Source organism: Ailuropoda melanoleuca, chromosome 8 (assembly GCF_002007445.2).
Source record: "Ailuropoda melanoleuca isolate Jingjing chromosome 8, ASM200744v2, whole genome shotgun sequence".
Lineage (NCBI taxonomy): Eukaryota > Metazoa > Chordata > Mammalia > Carnivora > Ursidae > Ailuropoda > Ailuropoda melanoleuca.
The window spans coordinates 19,903,896-19,929,452 of NC_048225.1; the positions used below are offsets into that span (position 1 = coordinate 19,903,896).

Consider the following 25,557-nt stretch of genomic DNA (forward strand, 5'->3'; position numbering starts at 1 on the left):
GCACCTTCTGCGGAGACCGTCTCTTGCCATCCAATCCGTGTCGGACGTCTGTCCTGCATCCCATGACACCCATACACACACACCTGCATCACAGTATTCATCACGCTGCACTTATGACTTGGTGTCTATTCCCATTATTCCATGAGACCCTGGAGGGCAGGGACTTTGATTTTGTCTTGATTTCCTTTGTATCCCCCAGGGCCCAACACATGACAAATACTCAAACTTTTATGGATGGCTGAAGAAATGGATGGCTGGGACAATCTGAGCTGGAGCCTCAGCCTTCCTGTTCAGATTATCCAGCAGGTGGCAGAAGAAGACAAAAGCTGAACAGAGGACCAGCGGTCTTACCTTTCACACTTGTCACTTTCTTCATGATGGTTTCCTGACCCTGCCACAGACTCACGGTCACGGTGGCTCCCGATATGCCATAGCCCCAAATCACTGCCCCGGCGGGCTCCTTCTGTAGCACCATGTCGTTACCGATGTATGAGGCGAAGCGGAAACCAACACCTAAAAAATGTAACAAACACTTAGAAGACCGCCATTGGGAGATTCATCACCGATTGAACCTGCTTAAACAGCAAGGAATATAAAGTCTTTATACAGGACGATTTGGATATATCCAGTCCTTTTCATCTTCTAAAGCTAGATCTTAGTCCTCCTAATTAGGTAAGCGACTTAACAAGAACAGTTGCCAAAGATTTGCAATAAGAGGAAAACTCAAAGAGCCTAGGCAAACGATAGGCCACCAGCCTCCTCCCCCTCAGAGCTCTTGATCTGCCTTTGCCCTCTGGCTTGGCCCTGATGCTTCACTCTCTCCCCCCAAATTGCTAACATGTTCCTCTTATACACCCCACAGATGGTATTTATGAGAAAAATAAGCCACTTCCTTCCCCTACTTTCCATTACCACGCCCACTCCTTGTTGCTGGGAATAAAGACACCTGCCTCTCTCCAACACAGCCTTCCCTAAGGTTTCCCCCCACTCTATCTCCCCTTTTCCATCCTACCCGTGTCGATTTCCCACAAAAAAATTCCCCTTATTGTGGTTTTTTGGACAACCCACTGAAAACCCTAAATAAGCATTTACGAATATCTGCAATGGCTGCTTCTTTCTAAGGTAAATACAGATAAATTAAGATGAAATAGAAGGTCAAAATGTCAGAACAAAGGTCTTCCGTCTCAATTTTACCCATTTCACAAGCTAAATTATATAAAAGAACAAGAGGGAGAGCGCTTGAAACTATAGATTCTATTCCAGAGTCACTAACAAGACCGAATAAGAACTCACTTTAACGAGATCATTCCTATTTTTAACATGCAGCCTATACTGAAGTATTTTATTAATAACAAGCATCTATCCAAATTATCGCAGCGAGTTCCTCATCAAAACTTAACAAGGGAAAAAAAAAACTTATGTCCCAATTTGTCTGAACAAAACAGACTAAAATCCCTAGAAGAAAGTAATTAACAAAGTTGAGATTTTTTTAAGGGTTTTAAACAAAAATGATAGGCAGGAAAGAGAATGAGAACTAACAAGGTTGACATTTTCCTCCCTGGAAGCCACAAATGAGGATGGCCCCCCAGGCTACGCTCAACTGGGCAGCAGAGCTAATGGGGTCTGCTACACAGACCTGGTGGCCTGCTTGCCCTCTGCTTCTAATAACAGCCCAGTCGCCAAATATCCTCTGCTCTCCCTCCCTCTCCTGAGTTTTAGTCCCATCATAAAACTGACATGACAACCAAAGACCATCCAGAAGGTTGGATAATGGGCTGGACATACACAACCACCACAAGCAAAATGCTCTAAGAAGAGACTCTAACACCCCATGATTGCATAAGCAGGTTGGCAGCATGCTGGAGGGAAGGGGAGAGGCACATGTGTGGGAGGCCTAGGCTTGGATAGGTGCTTCATATGGAATAAAAACTGGAAACCAAAGGGCTAAGAGCTAAGCAGAGGGTGGGGGGGGACGGACTGAAGGAAACTGGCTGTCGCTTGCACACGAGCCTGTGCAAATGAAGGGCTCTCGGAGTGCAGCCATTGTCCTCCAGGCTGGGGACACATCCTTCCAAGCCCGTCTGTTTTCGCCAACACACATTAACTGGACCTCCTTGTGCCTGGCTCTATTCTATGTTAAAGAATTTTAGAGGTAGAAAGGATCCTTCACACCCCGACATACAATCATGTTATTCACTGATCCACAGACTGACACCCAGCTAGCTTAGGGAATTGTGGTTAATAGCTTGCATATGAATTGATTAATTCGACAAATATTTATTGATGCCTACTGTGTGCCAGGCACCACTTTAAGCATTGAGGATATAACAGTAAGAAAAAGAAAGAAAAAAAAGGAACAGACAAAAATCCTTGCCAGCAGCAGGGAGCCTACATCTTACTGGGGAGCTTACTTGGGGCAGGCACAGCGCTAAGCATACCGCACACAGTCAACTCCTTTGACCGACCTGAAATCACACAGGTAGCTTATGACAGGACTAGAAACCAAGCCACCTGATTCTAAAGTTCCTGCAATTTCCACTCCGCTGCAGTTAGATACTGGTGGTAAATTCAAAAAAAAAAAAAGAAAAAGTCATATTCTCTGCCCTTATAAAGCTCACATTCCAAGCCGATAAGAGTACACAGTGGAACATTACCAAGGAATTGAGCAATGGACAAAATAGGAGAATAGGAAAGGAGGCGGGACTAGTCATTCCTTTTGTCAAACACAAGACACTTAGCATTTGAATTTTTTTTTTTTTTTTTTTTAGGTCTTCAATTTTTCCTTCATTTGGGTGCTGGAGTTGAAAACAGGAATTAGCATTGTGGGGAAGTTAAAAGTAGTCATCAAAAGTAGACTGACAAAATTAGGACAGTGGTTAGGTTACCTCTGGTGAGGTCTCTGTGGATGCACTGGAGACAAACCTCCAGGGAGTCCCAATAAACCTGGCAATGTTCTAGTTCTTAAGTTGGGTGCAACACCCTTGGGTATTCATTTTGTTTCATTGCTCATATATTTTTATACATTACAAATATTACGCAGTCAACATGAGCACAGGGGGAACGCTTTGAAGGAAAGATGTCAGGATATGCAACCACATAAGAAGCAAAGTAAATTTAAAGCATTAATGAAAAATACAGTCATTGTCAATGAAGGTAACGTAACGATAAAACCCAAAGGTGAAGACAGAATACTGCACTGGCATTAAAGCTAACAGTCTTTAACAGAAAAACGAATTAAAGAGTGCCCTACTCTCCTCTCATATGCTGGACTCAAAGGTCACTGAATGGGGATAAGAGTCAGAAAGTTCTATGCAGAGTGCTGCTGGTCTACGCTTTTGTTAAAGCCTGAGACCCTACTGCTGGGCCGCAGTTGGTATGTCTGGGTACTTCTGGGTTCTCAGGTAGAGCAAGTCATTTTTTTGCTAGGGAGCAAAAAATCCCCATTCTCACTTCAACTTCCATTTCTTAGCTGGGATCTTTGGGGTCCACTATTTGAATGGTGTGAAGGAAACAGTAGGTCCAGCATTATCACTTTGCTGGCATCAGCGGGCAGATTTCCCCTTCTGGCTCTCAGTGTCCAGCCTGGGGTATTCAAATGACAGGATCCGGCCTGGACAATAGTCAAAGTGAGTCACCCTCCTCCCCAATGCCACGCCTATTATTCCACCACCGATATCTGTAAGCTGCGCCAGAAATCAAAGCTAAGCCTTAAATATTCTGAGCTAGTGAGGGGGTTGTATTTCTTAAACCTAATCACCACTTAAACTAGTTAAATATAATTCCCCCAAGGAACCAAGCTTGAAGCAAACCCTCCCCAAGGGTACTACTGAGGGGGCAGCAGGGAAATGTTGTGGATGACTCAGTCACCTGTTTCCAAATATCATCTAACTAGCTTCACCCCCCTTCCCTTCGAGTTCCCCTGCGGTTATTCAAAGACCCCGAGGGCCTCGGTCTGAGACATTTGGGCCTCCCCACTCAGATACACCCAAATCTCCCTGTGCGCCACCCAGGGCATCAGGACGACGGTGCAAGGGCGCGGAGGAAGCGGACCGGCCGGAACTCCGGCGCGGCAGACACCTGCGGCCTAGGCCTGGGTCAGAAGGCCGGTCGGGGTTCGCTGCAGAGGACGCGGGATCTCGAAGCCCGCGCAGGCTGACCGGCAGGGGTCGGGCCGAGCCGGGCCCCCTCACCTGCACTTGCGTCGGCCCGCACGATTAAAGGCAGCACCAGCCCAAATACAAATCCCGGCGCTACCATGTTTGCGAAATCCGACACCCCCGTGCGGCCTCCGGATGCCGACTCCAGACCCGGCCGGGGTCGTGGGCGGGGCCTGCGCGGGGCGGGGAGGCCTGACTCCACCCCTCCCAAGCTGCTCTGTCGCGAAGACGGTCCGCGGCCGCCGGGCGAGGCCGTGCCTCTCTCTCCCCTTCCCGGCCGCCGTAGTTAAATTTAAAAAAAAAAAAACGGTTACCCAGCAACGAGAAATAACAACCGGAGCCATCGGCACCAGCTCTGAGAGAACGAAGAGGTGAGGCGGTTTTCCCCACTTCCTCTCCAAATCCGAGACCTCGCCTTTTCCCTTCGCCTCTCGCATTCTCTCAGGATCCCAGACACATTCCGGGATCGCGAGAGCAGATTGGGCGCCAAGGCAGCCCGTTCTGCGAGAGTCTGAAATCCCATTCTTCGAGAGTCTGAAATCCCAGATCCTCGACGTCGCGCCGCCGACTAGACCCGTGCTCCCCCCGCAACCGCCCTCCACTCCCCAGATTGGTTCAGGGTCTCACCTGTCCTTCTCACAAACTTAGAATGATTCAATGCCTCATCTCCTGTTCCCTCAAAAACAGAAAAGCATCCTCCATACATTGGGCCTCATTAAACCGTCTAGTCCCTCACCTAGATCCCTGCCACGGATTGAGGACTTGTGAAAAAATTGACACCTTCACAAAAAGGCCAGGTCCCTGAGTGTCGTTTGCATACTCAGCAGCCCAGCCCGCTGCTTGGCAGTTCTCCTTAATCCAGCCCTTGTATTCCAAGACAGGAAGATAAGACCTGGTCAAGACAAAACCAGAAAACACAAGAATCCCAAAATCTTGGCCTCTAGGACTGCAAAATCATGACTTTGCCTCCGCCCCCTCTGACCCTTGCTGCCCCTTTCAGAGTATGTAGGTGCTTCGGGGCATTATAGTTCGGCTTCAGAAGTGGAAGCAGAGGGCAAGACTAAGTATTAAACTTCTTCATTCAACAAATTAGAGTAATTTCTAGAACCAAGATTAGTTCTTAATTCACTTTTTTTTCAATTTCAGACCCCAAACAGTGTCTTCTCAGCGATTTATGATGAATTTTTAACAATACTTCTCCCTGAGTTCCTGTTGGTTAGCAGAAATTACTCTCCCCTCTTAAAGACAAAAAGAGGGACAGAGAGAAAAAGGGCTTAGTGTTATAGTGAAAAATCTGTGGTTTTTGTAATTTAAAAAAATCATTTGGCCTAGTAAATGTGACTGTATTTGTACTATTCTGATTAATAATGGAGAGTTCAAAACTCGAAGAAATGATGGGTTGGGGTTGTGTCGGGGGGGTAAAATTGAAGTCTGGAAAATTTGGAGCTCAGGAATAATTTGTTGTCATAATTGTGATTATATAAGTAAAATCAGACAAATTTAAAGACAGTACTCTTTAATGAATCTCTAGGTACAATAGGCAATTCCTTCCAAGGAGATGTCGATTCCATTCTCCAACACCCACTACCGAATTCCACAAGGATTTGGGAATCTTCTTGAAGGGCTGACACGTGAGATTCTGAGGGAGCAACCAGAAAATATACCAGCTTTTGCAGCAGCATATTTTGAAAATCTTCTAGAGAAACGAGAGAGTAAGCTTTTTTCAAATAGGCATTTTTTTTTTAAGTAAGAGACTAAAGCATTTGGTTATGGTGAAACTGGCTTAAGACCATCCCCATTCCATAGAAAGCCTTTATGAGGCAGGTAGCTTCAAATAACAGTTCTTGCTATTGAAAACGTGTGCCTTTATGACAGGTTCTCTTAAATCCCGTGATTTCACATTCTTGAAGATGACCAGTTGATTACACAGACCTTCTTCCTTGTATTCTTCATGGACACACTGCGTAATAGGAAACCTCAAGAGATCATCCAGTCTAGCTCTCCATTTTCCAACAGGCTGTTCCAATGCATGCCAGGCAGTTGACTGTCTAGTCCTCCTGGGAGGAGAGTTTTCTTTACATGGTGACTCTTACTTGAAAGTATTGTAAGTGTTGTAAAAAATAATTCTATGCCCCTTAGATTAAATAGATTGGTGTTTGCTGGGGTATATGAAACTAGTCTGCAAAAAGGCACAGAGAAACACTGCTTTTAAAGTGAAATTCCAGGGGTACCTGGGTGGCTCAGTCAGCTAAGCATCTGATTCTTGATTTTGGCTCAGGTCTTGATCTTGGGGTCATGAGCTCAAGCCCCACGTTGGGCTCCACGCTGGGTGTGAAGGCTACTTAAAAAATAAAAATGAAATTCCAGCTTGGGAAGGTAATTTATATCCTTTCTCTCTTCTCCCAAGGTCCCGTCCTGCCCAGAGACTAAGATTCATGCTAACAGTGACTCTGGCTGAGAGCCAAAGCAGTTTCTTCCCTTCCAGAAATAAAATGTCCAAATTCCCAACCTTGAAGGCTCATAACTGTTAAGACTTGATCCAGTAGTCAAAATGGGAATTATTACAGCTATACATTTCTATAAAAAAAAAAACCCTTCTTGACTGGAACTACCATTTTATATAAGCTGTTTCCATCATTACTTTTGGCTGCTGTATTCCAACAGAGTGGTAAAGGTGACTAGAAATAACTACAAGTAAGTTAGCATTTGGTTCAAATCTTTTTCCAGAAGAAGGAAACCTACCACAAGGTTTGAATTGAAGCAACTCCCATACACACTCACAGCTCCACCATCTCGTCTTCTTTGCTCAACCCTGGCAGAGCTCGGAATCTCTGCCAATTTCCTGAATATTGCTGGGCTTTTCCATATCCAGTCAGTGTGAATATCTGTTGCACAATTTGAAACTCATGTGCCACTAAAAAGCTATTAAGAGAAATCTTTTAGGGTAAGAGGTGAATTATAATGAGCATTAATTTAATTTTGTTATTATAACATTAATTTTACAAATTCATGAGTAAAAAGTCTTAGTCATTTATTTAATTTTAGATCTCAGAAATGTCCCATTACAAAAAAACATTTGAGTCATTGTTACTGGATCATGATAATTAATGAAATTGGTGATTCAGATTAATGGTCTCAGAATACCAGTCTCTAATAAAAACTAGACAAAAATATTTGAAAAAATTTGAAGCACCATACCCATTTCCACTCATGCAAACCAAAGGTGAATTATCCAACTGATACAAGGATCTGAATGTAGTCTCTCCAAAAGGGAAGGAAAAAGGCCTCTAGCCAGTCTCTCACACAATGCAAGAATTCCCTTGCCAGCATTCTTCATAGGTAATTATTAGTCTTAATTTTGATTTTTCTGACAGAAAACGTGTTAGCATTTGATGTAAGTGGTATCTGAAATCACTAGGGAAAAGGTAGGCTTTTTATTAAATGATGTTGAGATAAAGATGGAAAAAGATAAAATTGGATCTGTGCTTTACATCATACACCAGGGTAAGTTCCAAATTGACCAAAGGCTTAAATTATTTTTTTAATGAAACCGTACAAATACTAGAAGGAAACATGGATGAATTTCTCTGTAATATAAAAAAGGAAAACATTTTGCTAGCTAAGTTGCTATAATTACTTAAATATTCAAAAGCAATTAGGGAAAAAGACTGTTGAGATTGACTACATAAAAGTAAGCTTTTACATGGCAAAATCACCATAAGAAAATGAAACTACAAATAACAAACTGAGGAAAAATAATTGTAATTTTTCTCACAATAGGTTAATAAACCTAATAACCAAACGTTTATAAAAATACTGAAGAAAAAACCTTATATAAAACAATGGTTAAGAGATCTGAGCAAAACACACAAAAAATGCAAATGGCCCTTAACATATGAGAGCATACTAAAACTAACCCATAACAACAGAAGCCCAAATCAAAACTACATTGAGGTACCACTACCAACCCCCCCCATCAGACTGGTAAAAAGCCAAAAGTTTGCCAATTCATTGCAGGCAAGGCGAGAGGGGAAATAAGCAGTCATATACATTGCTGGAGGAGATACAAAATGATATAATGCCAAGGAAGAGAATTTGGCATAGAAATTCCACTTCTACCCTTTTCATTGCATCATTATTGGAGGAAACAATCCCAATATCCATCATAGGGGATTTGTTGAATAAACTAGAGGACATCCACACAGTGGAATTCTATTCAACTGTAAAACAAAACAAACAAACAAAACCAGAATAAGGAAGATCTCTATATGTTGCTATGGAGTGATCTTCAGGATATATTAGGTGAAAAAAATAAGGTGGGAAAAAAGTATGTTTAGGAGCCCCTGGGTGGCTCAGTTAAGCATCTGCCTTTGACTCAGGTCATGATCCTGGAGTCCCAGGATCGAACTCTGCATCAGGCTCCCTGCTCAGTGGAGAGCCTGTTTCTCCCCCTCCCCCTCACCCCACTCATGCGCTCACGCTCTCTCTCTCTCTCTCAAATAAATAAAATCTTCAACAAAAAAAGAAAGAAAATATGTTTAGCATGTTACCAATTATCTAACAAAGGGGTGTGGATACAAATATATAGCTATTCATTTATATTTTTAAGTGGAAGAATAAGTCTTTTAAAAATCTATATTTACTTCTGGAGAAGTAACAGAGTGGAGGGAACAGGATAGAAGCTAGACTTCTCTGAATATATCCTGAATTCAAAATCATAAATGTTTAACATAGTTTAAAGTGGAACTAAATTTTAAAATTGTTAAGCAAGCTTAAAGTTTAGAAGCAAAGTGGAACAAACAAACCTAGCTAGTATTGAATGGGTAGATATAACCACACAGAAAAGAATTGTTTCAAGTGACTTTATAACACAGTAATTTGACTGTACATCCCTAGTGGATATAGCCTAAAAACAAAATGAAGTTAAGAAGTCTTAAATTGTTTTCAGTAATCATAGTTAATAATATCATAGTGTAATTATAGTTAGTTATAGTATAATTATAGTTTTTATGCATTGTAGGATGTAGCAAATAAGTCACTATCCTACTGTTACTACAAATAAGATTTTTAGCATAAGAAAAATGACAAACATATAAAAATAAAGGAAGTTAATAAAATCCTGTAATCCTAAATTTGAACAGAAAAATATCAGTGTGACCTCAATGATATATTTTCTCTTTAAAAAATGAAAAAAATGTTTTCTAACTCTATGCATTTTTTAAAAGGCCACAAAACAATAACCAGCTCAGTACCGGTGAGCACCTAGCCTCTAGACTGTGGCCCCTAGCTACCATTTCCCAGAAACCAAGGCCTCGTAGAGAACTACCTAATTCCATGAATTGGTCAGGACATATGCAAGTTGAGCCTGAACATCTTGCCATTCCAGAAAATAAGGAAACTATCAAAGATACTAGAGTTGTTTCCAGAGGAAACACCTGAACACCTGAATGGGCTCCTACTGACCGATTTTGGACAATTAGAGCATCGAGAAGAATAATAAATGCAATGGATTGAAGTTAATCCAACTTCTTAAATATTCATTAGGTCATAATGATCAAAACAAACAAACAAGACCTCCTTGAGAGCATCCTAAGGAACCAACTGATTATTCTGAAAACTGGCTGATAAAGGATAAGAATCAAACCTTTAACCTGCCTTTTCTGGATGAACTGTATGTCAGAGTAACCAAATAGTTGATATGGGAAAGTTTTTCTTTACTGATTACTCCAGAAATTAAAAAAGGTAATGATCAAGTAAGAACATTGCTATTTTGCAACCCCTAAAGAAATGATCTAAAGCAATCATCATCAATGGGCCCTTAAAGATTATAAAAAGAGAGACAACCAGATATTACGTATATTCTGACAGAATTACACTGCACTATCTATAAAATATTCTTGCCAAATAAATAAATAAAACTTGAATCAGCTACAGGAAATTTAAAAGCAAAGGAACTTGTTAAAAGTCATCACGCGAATGGAATCAGAAATATCTAAACTGTGGAAAACTCCAAAGGAAAAATGATCCAATTTCCTCAACAAAAACATTGCAGGGAAAAAATGTGGGCTGGGAGATAGGTGAAAATCTCTTTCAATTAAAAGAGATGGGAAAGGCATTGTGCCCATTGTTTGGGTTTTGATTTGAACAAATCAATAGTAAAAAATAAGCAAAAAATATATCAGACAATAGGGGAAATTTGGATAGCTGTTATTAAGGCATTATTTTTAGTATTTTTAGATGTGATAATGGTGTTGTGGCTTTATGTCTTAGAGATGCACACTAAAATAACTATTTGTAGATAAAACAATAGGGTGCCTGGAACTGGCTTGAAAATAATCAGAAGAAAGGGTGGGAAATTGAGTGAAGTTACAGATAAAATAAGATAAATCACGAGTTTATAATTGTTGAATCTGAGTAATGTACACATGAGAATTTGTCATATTATTCTCTCTACTTTCTAAGTTTGAAATTGTTTAAAATGAAGAGTTAAGAAAAATTCTGCTTAAATATAAATAATTCTTCCTATGTCTACTGACTACATAATATGCCTCTTTTTTAAAAAATCTCTCCCATTCTTCACTTTTCCAAACTTCCTTACTATTTAGCATTTATTTTTATACATTTTCCTGTGTTTACTGATACATGTTTATACGTTTCTGTATTTATATTTCAGTATTGGCATTTGTTCTCTCTCTCTCTCTCCCATTTTATTATTCTATGAAGGCAGCAATTATGGTTTTTTTACTGCCTTTCTAAATACCCCCAAGGGCTCATCTAATGTTTAATTCATCATCATATATTCTGTGATCACTGGTTATGTATGTTTACAGTGTTAGGCTATATACATAATAAGATTTTCAACTGGCAGTAAAGAACATGTGGTTTAAAAAAGAAAACTTGTTTTGTGTTACTATTCTAAATTTTCTTTAATAAACTCAAACTAAGCCTGAAATTATTATATTCTTATTATTTAGAAACCAACTTTGACCCAGCAGAATGGGGGACTAAGGTAGACGACCGCTTCTATAACAACCATGCATTCAAGGTATGGTCCCACGAAACTCGTGGATTTAGTTATTTTCTTCTCCCGGTCTCCAAAACAGAGACTATTGCAGTCTCCCCAGAAACATGAACAGGCATCACAAATATCTTATTAAACCTTTTTAATTGTGCTGTTCTTTCTGATGAGAAATTTTTTTCTAAAGTATACGAATAGTGGACAGATACTTAGGTGAAATTGAAAGGTGATCAACAGGCAGAATATACTTGAAATTTACAGAATAATTACTCTCATTTATTCTTCAAATTGTGCTGGGTATCACAATGCTTAGCAATAGCAGATCCTCTAAATATTTGTTGAATTAATGAATGGCATTTTATAAAACACCATTTATCCAGTCGTTTCATCATCATTGACATCTTACAAAAGACTGATTAGAATTTAAATTCATAATGGTTGAGTTTTTTCTACAAAGCTAATCTGTTCAGAGACTGAACCTACCTTCTCTTTAGCAGCTTTCTTAGAATCAGCCTTTCTCAAACAAGGTTCCTCAAAAGAATTAAGCCCTAAGCCAAGGGCACTCCCACTGCATGTAGGGATTCAATGTCTCTCTTTTGTTTCTAGAATGATTCTAGTTACATACCATCCTTGAGAGGATAGTCACTGAACACATTCTGTGTTCTGTGGTCCAGAAGAGGAACACTGGTTGAAAAAGGCTGTGTGTGACCCTGCATCACTGCCATCAACTAATTGGGATCTTGATGGAAATTCTGTCGCAGGCCCTACTCCAGATCTGCAAGTTGGAAGCTGAAGTTTAACAAGCTCCCCAATGTAATTTGTGGGTACATTCAAGTCTGAGAAGCACTCTTCTAGACAACTGAAAAAATACATTAGCCACAAAGCACCATCAGATATTAGAATTAAAAGGAATTAGCCAAGTTCAAGTTTTGATGGTGCTCCCCAGTAGATTTGGGGAATTTCCTGGGGAAATACCTGTCACTTATTCCATGAGTTCAAAAGTGGAGTTCCATCCATTTGTGCCTGCCAGATATGGGGGTGTGGAGCTTGTTTCCATTTAACTAGATTCTCTGTGTTCATGTTTTATTCCAATCAAAGGAATAATGTCAAAAAGTTTTAAATCTTTGTGTCACATAGCAATTTCAGGGTGTTTTTTTCATCTCTATTGAATTATAAAGGCTTTACTTAATTAGCTTATATGTCTTCAAATTTCTGTTTTATGGATTTCAAGAAACTCTTGCCATAGATTGTGAATTAGCAGCGCTTCTATTTTGGTGGAAGATGTCAATAACCATGTCAAAATAGGCAGAGCTGATTTCCCTTTTTTTCATGTAAATGGTTCCCCACAGCAGAATTTACCTCTTTGACAAGGTTTTTAATCTACAAACTTCATTAAAAAGTCAACTTGACCTCATGCTATGGGACGCTGTGGCATATATTTTGCTCTTATTTTAAAAACTAACAGTACTTCTTTTTTATACTTTGTTCAAGATTCATTACAGCATCTTAACAACTTTTAGTATAAGACAATAGCTTGTTTTTCATATGAAATAATGTTACACACATTCCAAAAGCGAAAAATCAAACACTTTTCAGCAATTCCTTGGCCATATTTGTTTATGCATATTCCCTTTAGAGTTTTCATTTTTTTCTCTTTTTTTTAAACCTACTTTCTTTTTTAAAAAAATCGGTATGTATCCCTACTACTTCTCAATAACATACAGCAATATTTAATGACTTTAAGCCGTTTGATCCAAGACTTTACTATTTTTGGACTATTGCCTGTTTGGCCCTGTCACCCCTCTTCCAGGAGCATGAATCACCTGAGAATGGTGAGTCTGCAAAAGAAAAGTCTCGCGGATCCGTGAAAGAGGATGAGACACCAGTCACAGCCTTAGTAAGTTACGTTTTCCGTATACTATTAGATTCCTACACAGAATCATATCACTCAATTTAAAATTGCACTCCAAATATGAATCCAGTCTGTTATCCATATTGCTAAAATTATGATTTTGCTTTCTAGATAACTGGCATCAGTGATAAGCTAACTGGTGGATCATTTTTAGCTATGTCTATCATAAAGGAAAACTCCTTCTTCCCCTTAAAAATAAAATCTTTTTTTCCAAGATTGTCAATGGGTGGGGAAATCTCCCCTCTGGGGAAGAACAGACAGAACACACTGCCTCAGTCTCCATCTTTCAGATTCTCTTTCCACTTTGAGAATTTTTCATGAACTGATGCTCTCACCGCCACACAGTGACAAAGGTTCAGAGATAACAAAAGGAAACTCACAGAGAATCACCTATCACCAAACAAAATGGCTTTACACAACGTGTCTTATTTACCTTGCATGTGCTGCTCTCTACAAAACGACTTCCTGCCCAGCAACCTACATCTAAGCAATAAAGACCTGAGTAGGGCCCACCTTCAAAGGTATCTATTTTCAGTAGTGTGTTAGAGCCAGCTCTCAAGAGACAACTGTACACATCTCTCTACAACCCATGATCAGTAATGTCTGCTTGGTAGCGTGAAATCAGCCATGGTAGGAGTATGAAGACCATGGCCAATACTGCAAATCAGACTTTTTTTCTGGAGAGTCTATATATGAACATCACTGTCTATATTCTTCATAGTCCAGACTCAAGAAGACCAAGCCTAGTGAGAAAGAACTTACTCTCTACAGTGCTGAAGGCCAAACTTCTGAGTTCTTTTTCATGTCTTAATGTCCAGTTAGTCACCCATTAACTGACACTCAAAGTAGGCATCCCCTTCAAGGAATACCTTACCTCCTACCCAGTGGGGGGGGGCATAACTTTTCCCTATAACCTTTATAAATTATTCCAGAATTATATCAAAGCCGTAAGATGCAATGGGAGGTGAAGGAAGAAAGGGAATGTCATTTCCATACATCTTTAGTAATTGCCCTTACTCAGTTTTTCATGACTTTGTGTTGCGATCTCACTGATTTCCAACTTCACTATAATTCATTTGCCCATATTGCGGCATCATCTCAGAGGATTCAATACCATTCTGTTTGCATTTAAAAGTTTGAGAGCTAGGTGTGCCTCATTGTTTTTAATGGGGTGAGGGGTGTAAACAACCCAAGGGTCCATCAACAGGAGACTGAGTAAATAAATCAAGTTGCAGTAGTACAATGTAATACAATGATGTCACAAAAAAAGAAGAATGGGCAGAGTTACACACTGAATAATAATATAGAAAAGAGAAGCAAGATATGGTTACATGGAAAAAGTAGTTGCAAGCATTGTAATTAACATGATCTCATTTTTAAAATAAAAAGGCATGTATATATCTATAAGAATACCTTATATAGAGAGAAATTTTGGAAGGTTATATATACTCAACCCATAATAATGGTTACATCTTAGGAATAGATTTGGAAAGGAGGAGAAAACTTTCATGTATATGTATCACTGTTATAATTTAAAATGATATATTAAAAACTATGTATTGGGACACCTGGGTGGCTCAGTTGATTAAACATCTGCCTTTGGCTCGGGTTGTGATCCTGGGGCCCTGGAATCGAGTCCCACATCGGCTTCTTGCTCAATGGGGAGCCTGCTTCTCCCTCTGCTTCTGCCGTCCGCTCCCCCTGCTTGTGCGTGCTCTCTCTGACAAATAAATCTTTTTTAAAAAACTATATATCTGTTGAATGGACACTTAAGATCTGTGTGTTTCACTGCCTATAATTTAGGTAAATTATAACTAAATTTTATTTTTTGGAAAGATTGTATTTATTTATTTATTTGAGAGAGAGAGAAGGGGAAGGAGCAGAGAGACAGAGACAAGCAGACTCCTTGATGAGTGTGAAGCCCAATGCAGGGCTGGATCCCACGACCCTGAGATCATGACCTGAACCAAAATCAAGAGCCAGATGCTCCAGGGATTGAGCAACCCCTATATCTATATTAAAAAAAAAAAAACAACTATATACAGAATTTCAGCCAACCACCTTAAAACTGACATTATTGGACTAAAAGGATTTCTCTTTGGCAGTCCACTTTACATGTATGATTCTGATTAGCTAATCATTGAAAACTTAAGAAATTAATTTCATGTAATCATGATTATTTTGAAACAGCACATTTACTATTCTTGACATTTTTACCATGCTTCAAGGATTCTTACTTATTTTCAAAAAAAAATGTCATTGCTCAGGAAACTGTTAAATAGGAGCTATTTTGAGGGGGGAAGTTGGCACCGATCATTTACTGCAGAGACATATTAAAGAATGAGAAAACAAAATGCCTGCTATCTTGGCACTCACCGTTTGGAACATACACAGCGTAACAGTATATAAAATTCCCTTAGGAAGCAACAGATCTCGATTGTTACGTCCCTAAATTGATTAAATTTGTGCACTTATTTTTATGGCATCAAAATATTGGATATTTAAGAAGTCTCTTACTTTTTCTCCTTTCCATGAAGGAATCTTCTGAAGAAGAAAAAGAGAAAGAGGAGAACGCTGCTCTCAAAATTCAAGCAGTCTTCCGGGGACACTTAGCCAGAGAGGAGGTGAAGAAAATGAAATCGGGTGAGCCTCAAGAAGAGAAAAGAGAAGAAAACGAGTGAGAAGACTGGTTTTACTCCCCCGCTCCCCAGAAAAACATGAAAAAATCTTCCGGATCCATCAACCTCGCTGTGATTGCTGTTTTTTTTCTTAGTAAGGGAGATTTGATGTAGTGAAATAACATTTGTTGCTGTTGTGAAAATCTGTCATGAGCATTTGTTTAATAAACATGCCATTGAACACATGCCCCTTAAAGATTTCTCTGAGATCATGAGTTTTATTTATACTTCTCCCAAATCTCTGGGTAAAGACCCCTGGCTTTAAAGTTATAGAACTGGCATATCTGAGTTTTCAGGATCGTCAGTGGTTATGTGGTCTAACCGTTACCTAATGAATAAATCCTCTATCCCATCCCTGAACAATGGTCTTTCTGCTCCTGGTTCACTCCTGGTGATAGGGAATTTTGTCGTCCTTCCAGCATAGTCCATTTAATTTTTGAATAACTCAAATTATTAAAAAGAGAAGCTGAATCAAAAATCTGCCTCCCTGTAAGTTTCATCCATATGTTTTCACTTGTCATGCAGGCATGCAGTCATTTATCGAAAAATGTATTGAGCCCAACACACGCGCTGGGATTTAGTAGTGCATATCTGTTCCTACACCCATGCTGCTGACACTTTATTATCTTGCTCTCCAGAACCACACAGAACAAGATGAATACATATTTGAAAAAAGAAAAGCCATCATAACGTCATAAATACTCTTCCATAAATACTAAAACTTCCCAAGTTTTGCCAAATTCATGAATGGTAAATACCTGTGTCATAAACTAGAGCCCTTATGTCTCTTTTTTTCAGTGAATCATTCAAGCCCCCCAATGCCTTATTTTTAGTAAGTTCAGTGTCTCCTTTTTTTTTTCTAAGATTTTATTTATTTATTTATTTGACAGAGAGAGGGGCAGCGAGGGAGGGAACACAAGCAGGGGGACTGGGAGAGGGAGAAGCAGGCTTCCCGCTGAGCAGGGAGCCCAATGTGGGGCTCAATCCCAGGACCCTGGGATCACCACCTGAGCGGAAGGCAGACACTCAACGACTGAGCCACCCAGGTGCCCCCAGTGTCTCGTTTTTGAGAACTTCTCACCCTTGAATATCTAAGAAACTGTGGGGTTCATGTCTTAGATCAAAAGATGCAGGTTCCCTTCCCAAAATAAAATNGGGGCACCTGGGTGGCATAGCGGTTGGGCGTCTGCCTTCGGCTCAGGGCGTGATCCTGGCGTTATGGGATCGAGCCCCACATCAGGCTCCTCTGATATGAGCCTGCTTCTTCCTCTCCCACTCCCCCTGCTTGTGTTCCCTCTCTCGCTGGCTGTCTCTATCTCTGTCGAATAAATAAATAAAATCTTTAAAAANGTCTTAGATCAAAAGATGCAGTTCCCTTCCCAAAATAAAATAGAGAGGAGGTGGAGTCTTGTTTAACTAATGCTGTTACCTTCTACTGCAATGATTCTCCACTGTGGTAACGTCCTGGCTGGTTCGGATTCCTGTCTGCACGCACTGGGTGTCCTGAGCTTTGGTTCTAGGACTACACCTCTCTTGGTTCACAGTCACACAGCCATCGTTCCCCAAAGCTCAATAACACACCTGGCTCTGTCTTGAAAAACTTCTAAAACCAGCCACATGCTATGCATAACAAATGTACTCCTGCAAACACAGATCTTTGTCTTAAGCTCAGACATTCTCTTTCTGCAAAGCAGTTTTATTTCAGGTGCCCCATCTCCCCGCACCCCCATCCCTGAGCCTTTATCAGGCTCCACAACAGAAGTGCACCCAAGTGCTCTTCTCCACTCAAATCAGACGACTTATGCCAACAATTTCAAGGTTGTGCCATTCATTCTCCAATCTCCACTCACCTCGGGACAGCCATCCCCCCCTTCCAAGGTCTGACGGCCACTAGGGAGCTGCATGCTAGCTAAACACAAGTCTCTAATACCGACTGGACCTCTTCCTCCTAGCCTGAATCCCCCTCAACCAGGCTTAGAGAGGAAAAAAAAAAGTAATCAACTCTCCACCAGCATTCCAGCTGCTCATTCCCCTATTCCATTCAAAGCACCAGTCCCCAATCCATTTGCTCCTCAAACAAAGCCGTCCTGCTTGGGGGATTATGAAGGGGTCTCAGAATTAATACAAAGACTTAGCTTCTCTGTCCTGGAGAGAAGACCCAGGAGAGAAAAAGGAGATTTTCCCCCTAGTGAGTATATAGCAGAAAAAAAGAAAAAAGATACCTGTTAACTTTTTAATAATTCTACTCTACATATAAAATGATTAACACTGTGCTTTCCACATATCAGGATGCACACACACACACAAATCCAATGGTGGTGACGTTTTTGGTGAAGGAAGAAAGAGGAAGGAAAGAGAGTAGGGAGGAACGGATGTCAAATCATAACACATATTAATAACACTTTACTATCACTAACCGGTTTTCCTCTTATCTCCCTGCCTGACCTGCTCAATCTCCTTTGCTGGTCACTTCAACTCCCCAACCATGAAACTCTAAAGTGTTTACAGGCTCCGTCGCTGGGCCCCTTTTCAAGTGATCACACGTACTTACTGATCGTATCCAGTCTTATGGCTTCAGAAGCCATTTACAGACTAACTACTCTCAGATGTGCACCTGTATACAGTGGGCGTTTCTCCAACTCCAGACTTGTATATTCAATGGCCAGCTTAACATCCCTATATGGATGTCTATAGGCAGCTCAAACTGAATACGTCCAGTACCATGTCATTGCTTTGACAACCTCTCCTGATATTACTTCAAGTCTTCAAGTCCCTCAGTTTTTCCCAACTCAGAAAATGACCATTCCATTCTCCTGTTTGCTCAAGCCAAAAACCTAGAATACATCCTCATCTCCTCTCTTTCTTTCACACTCCATTTATAATCTATCAGCTAACCCTGTGGGTTCTATCTATAAAATATACCCAGAATCTGACCACTTCTACTGTGACCACCCTGGTCCAAGTTCTCATCCTCTCTCTCATGAATTATTGCAATTACCTCCTTATTGCTCAGTCATTACCACATTAATGCTGCATAACCCATCCCAAAGTCAGAGATTTAAAACATTTACTTTTTCTCACGAGTCCGTGGATCAGTAGCACCTTACTCGAGGCAGGCTGGACTCCAGGCTGGAGATCAGGTGCAGATCCGCTGTAAGCTGAAGGTTTGTGGGTTGACCGGGGAAGGTTTGCTTCGGGCTGGGAGCCCAGGGGTCAACTGTAATACCTCTGCCTCATGTGTCCTACTCAGAGCCCACGCTGAAAACGCTACCCAAAGCATGTTCTACTCGTGGTAGTCACAGAAGCACAAGCAGGAAAAACCAACACAGAATATTTCAAGCTTTTGCCCATATCACTTCCCCTGACATCCCATTGACCAACGAAAATCACTTGACCAAGCCCAAAGACGAGGTGAGAAAATACACTACTTACCATGCAACCATAGCAATGACCTCATATATGCATAATAGTACTACAGGGTAGTGAAGAATTGTGAAGAATCAATAATTCCATCTACCACAGTCTGCTCTCTTGGTTATAATTATTTGCATCCCTTTCACATGCAAAACAATTCACTCCTATCCCAAGACTTCTAAAAGATCCATCAAATCCTTGAAATCCTGGATCTACATCAGGTCCAGATAGGGCTGTTCTTGAACCTATGGATTAAGAGAGCAAATATTTTCTTCTCATATAACCAACATGCAAAAAATGATGGGCAGGCACAATATAACCACCAAAAAAAATACTCTCATTTAAAAAATAAAACAGTGAAGCAAAGAGGAGCCACTGGTCCATAACAATTATGAAATCCCACTGAGTGAGGATTGTCAGGTTCCTTTATTTGGGAAAAAGGAATAATTTTCCATGATTAGGCACAGGTTCTGGTCTCCAAGAATGGCTTTCCAGTCTATTCATAAGTCTTGGTTCTTCAGTCTAGAAAATTATTCTTTTTCCATTATCTTCCTTAGTCACTTGGAACGGGCATTGGTAAATACGTCTTTCTTGGTGAATAAGTGGATTTCTCAACCTGATTCCTGCCTGTAGAAAATTAAGAACCCAAATTTCCGTTCACATCTTGCACATCTTTAGTCTCTTTTAGTTGTTGGTAATGCTTTTGTCAATAGGCTTTTCTTTAAAACTTTTTGTGAGTTTTCTGTGTTTTACTCTAGTCAACTTCATGAGCCAAAAGCTGCACCCATAATTTCTTTCAAGATATGCCTCCCCCTCTCTCTCTAGATTTAATTATATTAAAAGGAGTGAAGAATTGGAACCAATATTTCAATATACTAAAGCCTCATAACTGTCACAACTAGTCTCCCTACTTCCACCCTTTTCCCTTTTCAACACAGCAGCCAGAATGTCCTATTATAGTTTAAGTCATACCTTGTCACTCCTCTGCTTAAAATTTCCAATAACTTCTCATCTCACTCAGCATAAAAGCTAAAGTCTCCATAATGGTCTACAAAGTTCTACGCAGATCCACCTGTTACCTCTCTAACTCCTTTCCCTTATCAACTTTTCTCCATGTTTCTGAACACCATCTAATGAATGTATCTTGTTTACCACCCACTTCCTCCTACTAAAATATATGTTCCGTGAGGATAGAGATTTGTTATTTTGTTCACTGCCTAGTGCCTCTATTACATGCCGCAGAAAAGAGTAAACTGTTTCTAGTGGCTCATGCAGAAGTGGGAGGAGAAGGGGGAAGAGATATTTATCTTCTTCCATCAAATTAGCTCCAATTAGGTTATCCATCCATCCCTGAATAAATCACTGAGACCAGGGGAAAAGAATATACTAATTGGCTCATACCTATCACCATCAGCATCCACTCCTGGGAGTAGAGGGTCAATTCTGCCCCAAAAACCTGGTTGAAATTCAGAGAACTTTGAAGTCCCTTCTAGGAAATAGAGTAATATTGTCAGGAGGAAAGGATAGTGGATGCTGGGCAGGCAACCAACAAATAGCCACCACGATATTTTAATCACCACATGGCTTCACATTACACTGTGCTGTTTATTAAATTATTTGCCAAAACCAAACACTAGGGAAGTATCAAAAATGAAAGGAAAAACTAAAAACAACAGATGAGGGGCTAATAAACATGGGGGGATCTGAATAGCTTGCCACAGAAATTGCAATGGTAATGGTACTCCTTGGAGTTGTGCAATACGGACAGGGGAATCTCCCAAGAGAAAGAGCTTCGGAGTCTAGGAGAGCATGAAAAAGCACGTGGGAGAGAAGGAACTTAAACCGTTTTTAAAATATATGCAAAATTTTGTTCTGCGGGAGGCTAAGTGTGAGAGTTTGTGGCCATGAGTTTTTCATAAAACATTCTTAAAAACAGTGTACCTACAGAAAAGGCGTTTCTGTCAAGATCATTAGTCAAACATTTTTAAGAGACTAAGTCCAACATAATAACCTGGAGGGATGGGCTCTCTGTTGCACTGTGATAGGGAGCTCAGTCAGTATCTGTGAGTGAGAGATGAGCCCGAGATAAGACCCCGAATTGTTGCTGCCATTCTGTCTCTAAACATGACATCATCCACTTTGCTGTTGGTCTTAAAGCAAACTCAACAGTGACTTCCTTAATTTCTCAATAAAAGTAACCCAGTAGTTTCTCTATACCTCAAGCTAACTTGAGTTTTCTAACATTTGGAAACATTTCAGCAGGTATCATATTTTCTCCAAAGTGGGTTTTGTCCTATGAAATTATTCCCGTGTTCTTGGTTTATGGGAGGGAGGGGAGGTTATAAGAACCAAGTACTAATTTCCTACATGGAGCTCTATTGGCCTGAGAATATTTCTAAAGGGTAGGTTAAAACATAAGACTAGGACTTTGGCTCTTTGTTTTTAGTCTGATTTTCCCTCTCCCATATGTAATGAACATATCTGTAATGAACATATAATGACCCATTTTGTACGAATTTATGATGGTGATAAACATATCCAATCTGAAGTGCTTTTTACAAATATAGCTACTGGGATTGACAGTCACTTATATTTGTGAAGCTCTCAGAAGAGAGTGGACATGAAAAATGTGATATTCAGAATATAAAAATACTTTTATGAATAAAATGTGCTTGAGAGTATGCAATCTCTATTGTATAGAGACAAAATATAAAAGTCTGCTGAGCAGTGATGTTATCGTAACTAAAATCTCAAGAGCCTCCCCACATTCATTGCCAAATACTTTGGCACAGGACTGTCAGCACTCCAAAACCAAGAGATCACCACAGGAAGAAACATACTATCCCAACAGGGTCAGCGATGATGGAAAAGGTACGAAAGTCTACCACCATTCTATCCTTGAAGACACCTGTCTCAGAGGCTTCTGACCAAAAACTCAGGCATTTTATACCATTGAAATTATATTATTAAGAAGCAGGGTTCAGTTTGATAAACCAGTCATTAAGCCAATTTTGGAAGCTGCCAGAAAGACTTGTTTTTGAAATCCTTGAGACAATTGAAAACATGCTCACCTCGAGATAAAAGCAATTAGAAGGGAAACATGATCACGGACTGCAGTGCTATCCCCACAATGAGTTTAGAGTCACCTGCTTTTAGATTGTTCAAGTCATGTAATGAAGACTGTGGTGTGCTGCCCAGACCTGCCCCCACCCCCATCCCAGGTTTTCAGGACCAAAGGCTACTTCCATTCTAGAAAATGCCCTCAGCATGAGGGAGCTGCATCCCCCTAGGTCGCACCCTCCCCAGAGACAGCTTGCGTGGGATGATTCCAGCAGTACAAGGCATGGCAGAGTAAGACAGCTGTGCAGGGCTGGCCCAGCTCTCAACCATACGATTGGCTGAGCCTCTGCTGCGACTTCAGCTCAGTTCAACTTCCTCCTCCATCCAGTCCTGCTTCCTTGCCATCCTTACAGCTATTGTTCAATAAATCACCTCTGCTCAAACTCTCAAAACCATCAGTTCCATAAACCATTACGGAGGAACCTGACCTACGATGGCTTACTTGAAAGTCTCTGGCATACCTGCACATGTATAAACCCTTTGCGTCCTCTAATGTCATCTGTACAAAAATGCAAAGATGGGCATACCGGCTGATCAGGGGCTAATCTATAACAGAAAAATATGCATTTCTATTTCTTCTCTAAGTGAACTAGAGTTACCAAAGTTCCAATAATGGTGCTATGTGCTGAACTGTGTTTCCTCCAAAATTGCTGTGTGGAGGCCTTAACCCTCAATGTGATAGTATTTGGATATGGGGCCTTTGGGAGATACTCAGGTTTAGATAAAGTAATGAGAGGAGGGTCCTCATGGTGAAATTAGTGCCCTAATAAGAAGAGACCTCAGAGATACATCTCCCTCTCTCTCCCACCCCCACCACCTCTTCTCTCCATTATAATGGAAGAGCTAGGGGCGCCTGGGTGGCTCAGATGGTTAAGCATTTGCCTTCGGCTCACATCCTGATCCCAGGGTCCTTGGATCAAGCCCCTCTTGGGCTCCCTGCTGAGCGGGGATCAGCCGGGAGCCTACTTCTCCGTCTCCCTCTACTGCTCCCGCTGCTTGTGCGCGCTCTCTCTCTCTCTCTCTGTCAATTAAATAAATAAAATATTTTTAAAAAGATTTTATATAATAAAGTATAATATAATGGAAGAGCTCATAGTGAGCTCTTGATTCATTGGTTAATTATCAAGTATTATAATGGGAGAACATGGCAATGGTCATTTAACTGCCACTTTGAGCCTCATATCAGATTTTTCCAGAGGTGGCCATTTCTTGACTATCGAGTATCACCCGCCTTCCCATTAGCACCTAGCTTTTCTCTTTGATTTCTACGCTTCACTAACACAGACCAAAAGTTGAACCAGCTCTAGAGATAAGTCCAGATTGGCTTAAGCCCAGTAGCACCTTCTATCATTGTTTCAGACCAGACATGTGATTTTGGCCCATCTAATTAAGTGAGAAGCTGAGTGATTTCACCCCCCAGGAGAATTTTGGCAATGTCCGGAGCCATTTTTGCATGTCCCAGTCCAGGGTGGGGAGGAATGGTATTGGTATCTAACGGGTAGAAGCCACAGTTCCTTCTTCACATCCTACAATACCCAAGACAGACACCCCCCAACAAAGAATTATCTAGTCCAAATGTCACTGAATTAGAGATAAAACTGTCCTGTAGCTGCAAGAGAGAACAAGCTTTAAAATAAAGCTGACCTAGTAGGAAGTAGGTCAAAAAGACAGAAAGACACTGTATCTGGTCAGTGACCTACTCGATGACCTGCTGAAGTCCAAACGCTTTCCACTTGTATGATCCCATTAATCCCCTTTATTTTTTTTTAACTTTTTAGTAATCCCCTTTATTTCCAATAGTTTTCAGGTGTAACTGGTATTCTTCTAAACTCATCGCTCCTGCATAAAAGAATAGGAAGGAGAAATGTGGACATAAAGAAAAAGGAAAAAAGAGGTAAGAGCACAAGATAGTGACTAAGGCAGCAGCTAGAGCCATATAGAGCGACAGAGGAAGCCAACATGCTGCTGTCCACCGGCTGGGGCTTTGGACCCACTGGTTGGGATTTACTGGAATTAACATTGTAGAGGATGAAAATCTATAAATCATAATCCTTTCCTCAAGGGAACATAGAGATTTATCAAAAAGATAAGACATACAAAGAATACAGGAAAGATAGGAAAAGGATTTTTAAAATATAACACAAAAAGCACACACCATAAAAGAAACATCTGATAAATATGATCACATTAAAATTTAAACTTTCATGTATCAAAAAACACCATAAGCAAAGTGAAAAACACAGCACAGAATGAGAGGAGATATTTGCAATTCAAAATGCATAAAATTAACAAAGGGTTAGTATCCAGAATATAACTTCTACTCAGTATAAAAACTTGCAAGGGGGGCGCCTGAGTAGCGCAGTTGTTAGGCGGCTGCCTTCGGCTCAGGGTGTAATCCTGGCATTCTGGGATCGAGCCCCACATCAGGCTCCTCCACTGGGAGCCTGCCTCTTCCTCTCCCACTCCCCCTGCTTGTGTTCCCTCTCTCGCTGGCTGTCTCTCTGTCAAATAAATAAACAAAATCTTAAAAAAAAAAAAAAACTTGCAAGGGAATGGTACACTAAATTCATGATAGTGATTATTGTGGAGAATTGAAGAGAATAGGATTGAAGAAGGGGGCCAAAAGGATCTCAAGTTTATACATGTTTTATTAAAAAAAAAAAACTTGGAGTAAGACAATGAATGAATGCAAATAAGACAATTTAATAAAGCTTGGTGGTAGGAACATGCATGTTTTTTATATTAGCCTCTATTCTTACCTATATGTTTCAAATACATTTTGCCAAAAAAGGTATGAATTCCTGCAAATCATTAAGGAAAAAAATTAGGGAAATGGGCAACTAGATGAGCAGGAAAGGAAACCCAGGTCCAGAAAACATATGGAAAAGATGAGGCTCCCCCCCCCAACCAGGGAAATGTAGATTAACAAGGGAGAGATGCGATTTCTCATTCGGAGATCGGCAAAACTTAAAAGTAGGTACTGTACACCACTGGCACTCATACTGCTCTTGGGAATGCTTGCACGTTGGCGCACGGGCAAATAGACTTGTTGACAATAAGCATACTTGTTAGTGTTTATGGAGGTCAGTATATAATACACCATGTTTCTCCTTTGTCAGTGGATCTCTTTTAAGCTCTGGCAATAGGGGCCATTCAGGAGAGACTTCAAGGCTGCTGGAGGAGGATGGCACATGTCCCTTTCTTCTTCCGGCTTTCTTTTTTTTCAAGATATTATTTATTTATTTAAGAGAGAGAGAG

At 40.5% G+C, this 25,557-nt stretch overlaps 2 protein-coding genes across 2 annotated transcripts in view; one reads left to right on the forward strand and one right to left on the reverse strand.

Annotated features, from left to right (window-relative positions):
* Positions 1-4,351, reverse strand: part of SIAE (sialic acid acetylesterase) — a 38,520-nt gene extending 34,169 nt beyond the window's left edge. Inside the window, exons 1-2 of the mRNA XM_002923999.4 lie at positions 4,191-4,351; positions 352-513 (exon numbers count right to left, since the gene is read on the reverse strand). Of these exons, the coding sequence (XP_002924045.2) occupies positions 352-513; positions 4,191-4,257 (229 nt within the window). The 5' untranslated portion in view covers positions 4,258-4,351. The remainder of the gene's footprint in view (positions 1-351; positions 514-4,190) is intronic.
* A 90-nt stretch (positions 4,352-4,441) lies between these two features.
* Positions 4,442-15,950, forward strand: SPA17 (sperm autoantigenic protein 17). Its single transcript, XM_002923983.4, has 5 exons — positions 4,442-4,528; positions 5,689-5,869; positions 11,132-11,202; positions 12,986-13,072; positions 15,625-15,950. Exons 2-5 carry the CDS (start codon positions 5,716-5,718, stop codon positions 15,766-15,768), a joined length of 456 nt encoding a protein of 151 aa, XP_002924029.1. The 5' UTR covers positions 4,442-4,528; positions 5,689-5,715; the 3' UTR covers positions 15,769-15,950.
* Positions 15,951-25,557: the final 9,607 nt, after the last annotated feature.

Excerpts from the sequence above, each read along its gene's own strand:
- SPA17 (XM_002923983.4), top strand. The coding sequence starts at position 5,716 with ATGTCGATTCCATTCTCCAACACCCACTACCGAATTCCACAAGGATTT. Across the intron at positions 5,870-11,131 it reads TCTTCTAGAGAAACGAGAGA|AAACCAACTTTGACCCAGCA; the intron begins GTAAGCTTTTTT and ends CTTATTATTTAG. Across the intron at positions 11,203-12,985 it reads ATAACAACCATGCATTCAAG|GAGCATGAATCACCTGAGAA; the intron begins GTATGGTCCCAC and ends CCCCTCTTCCAG.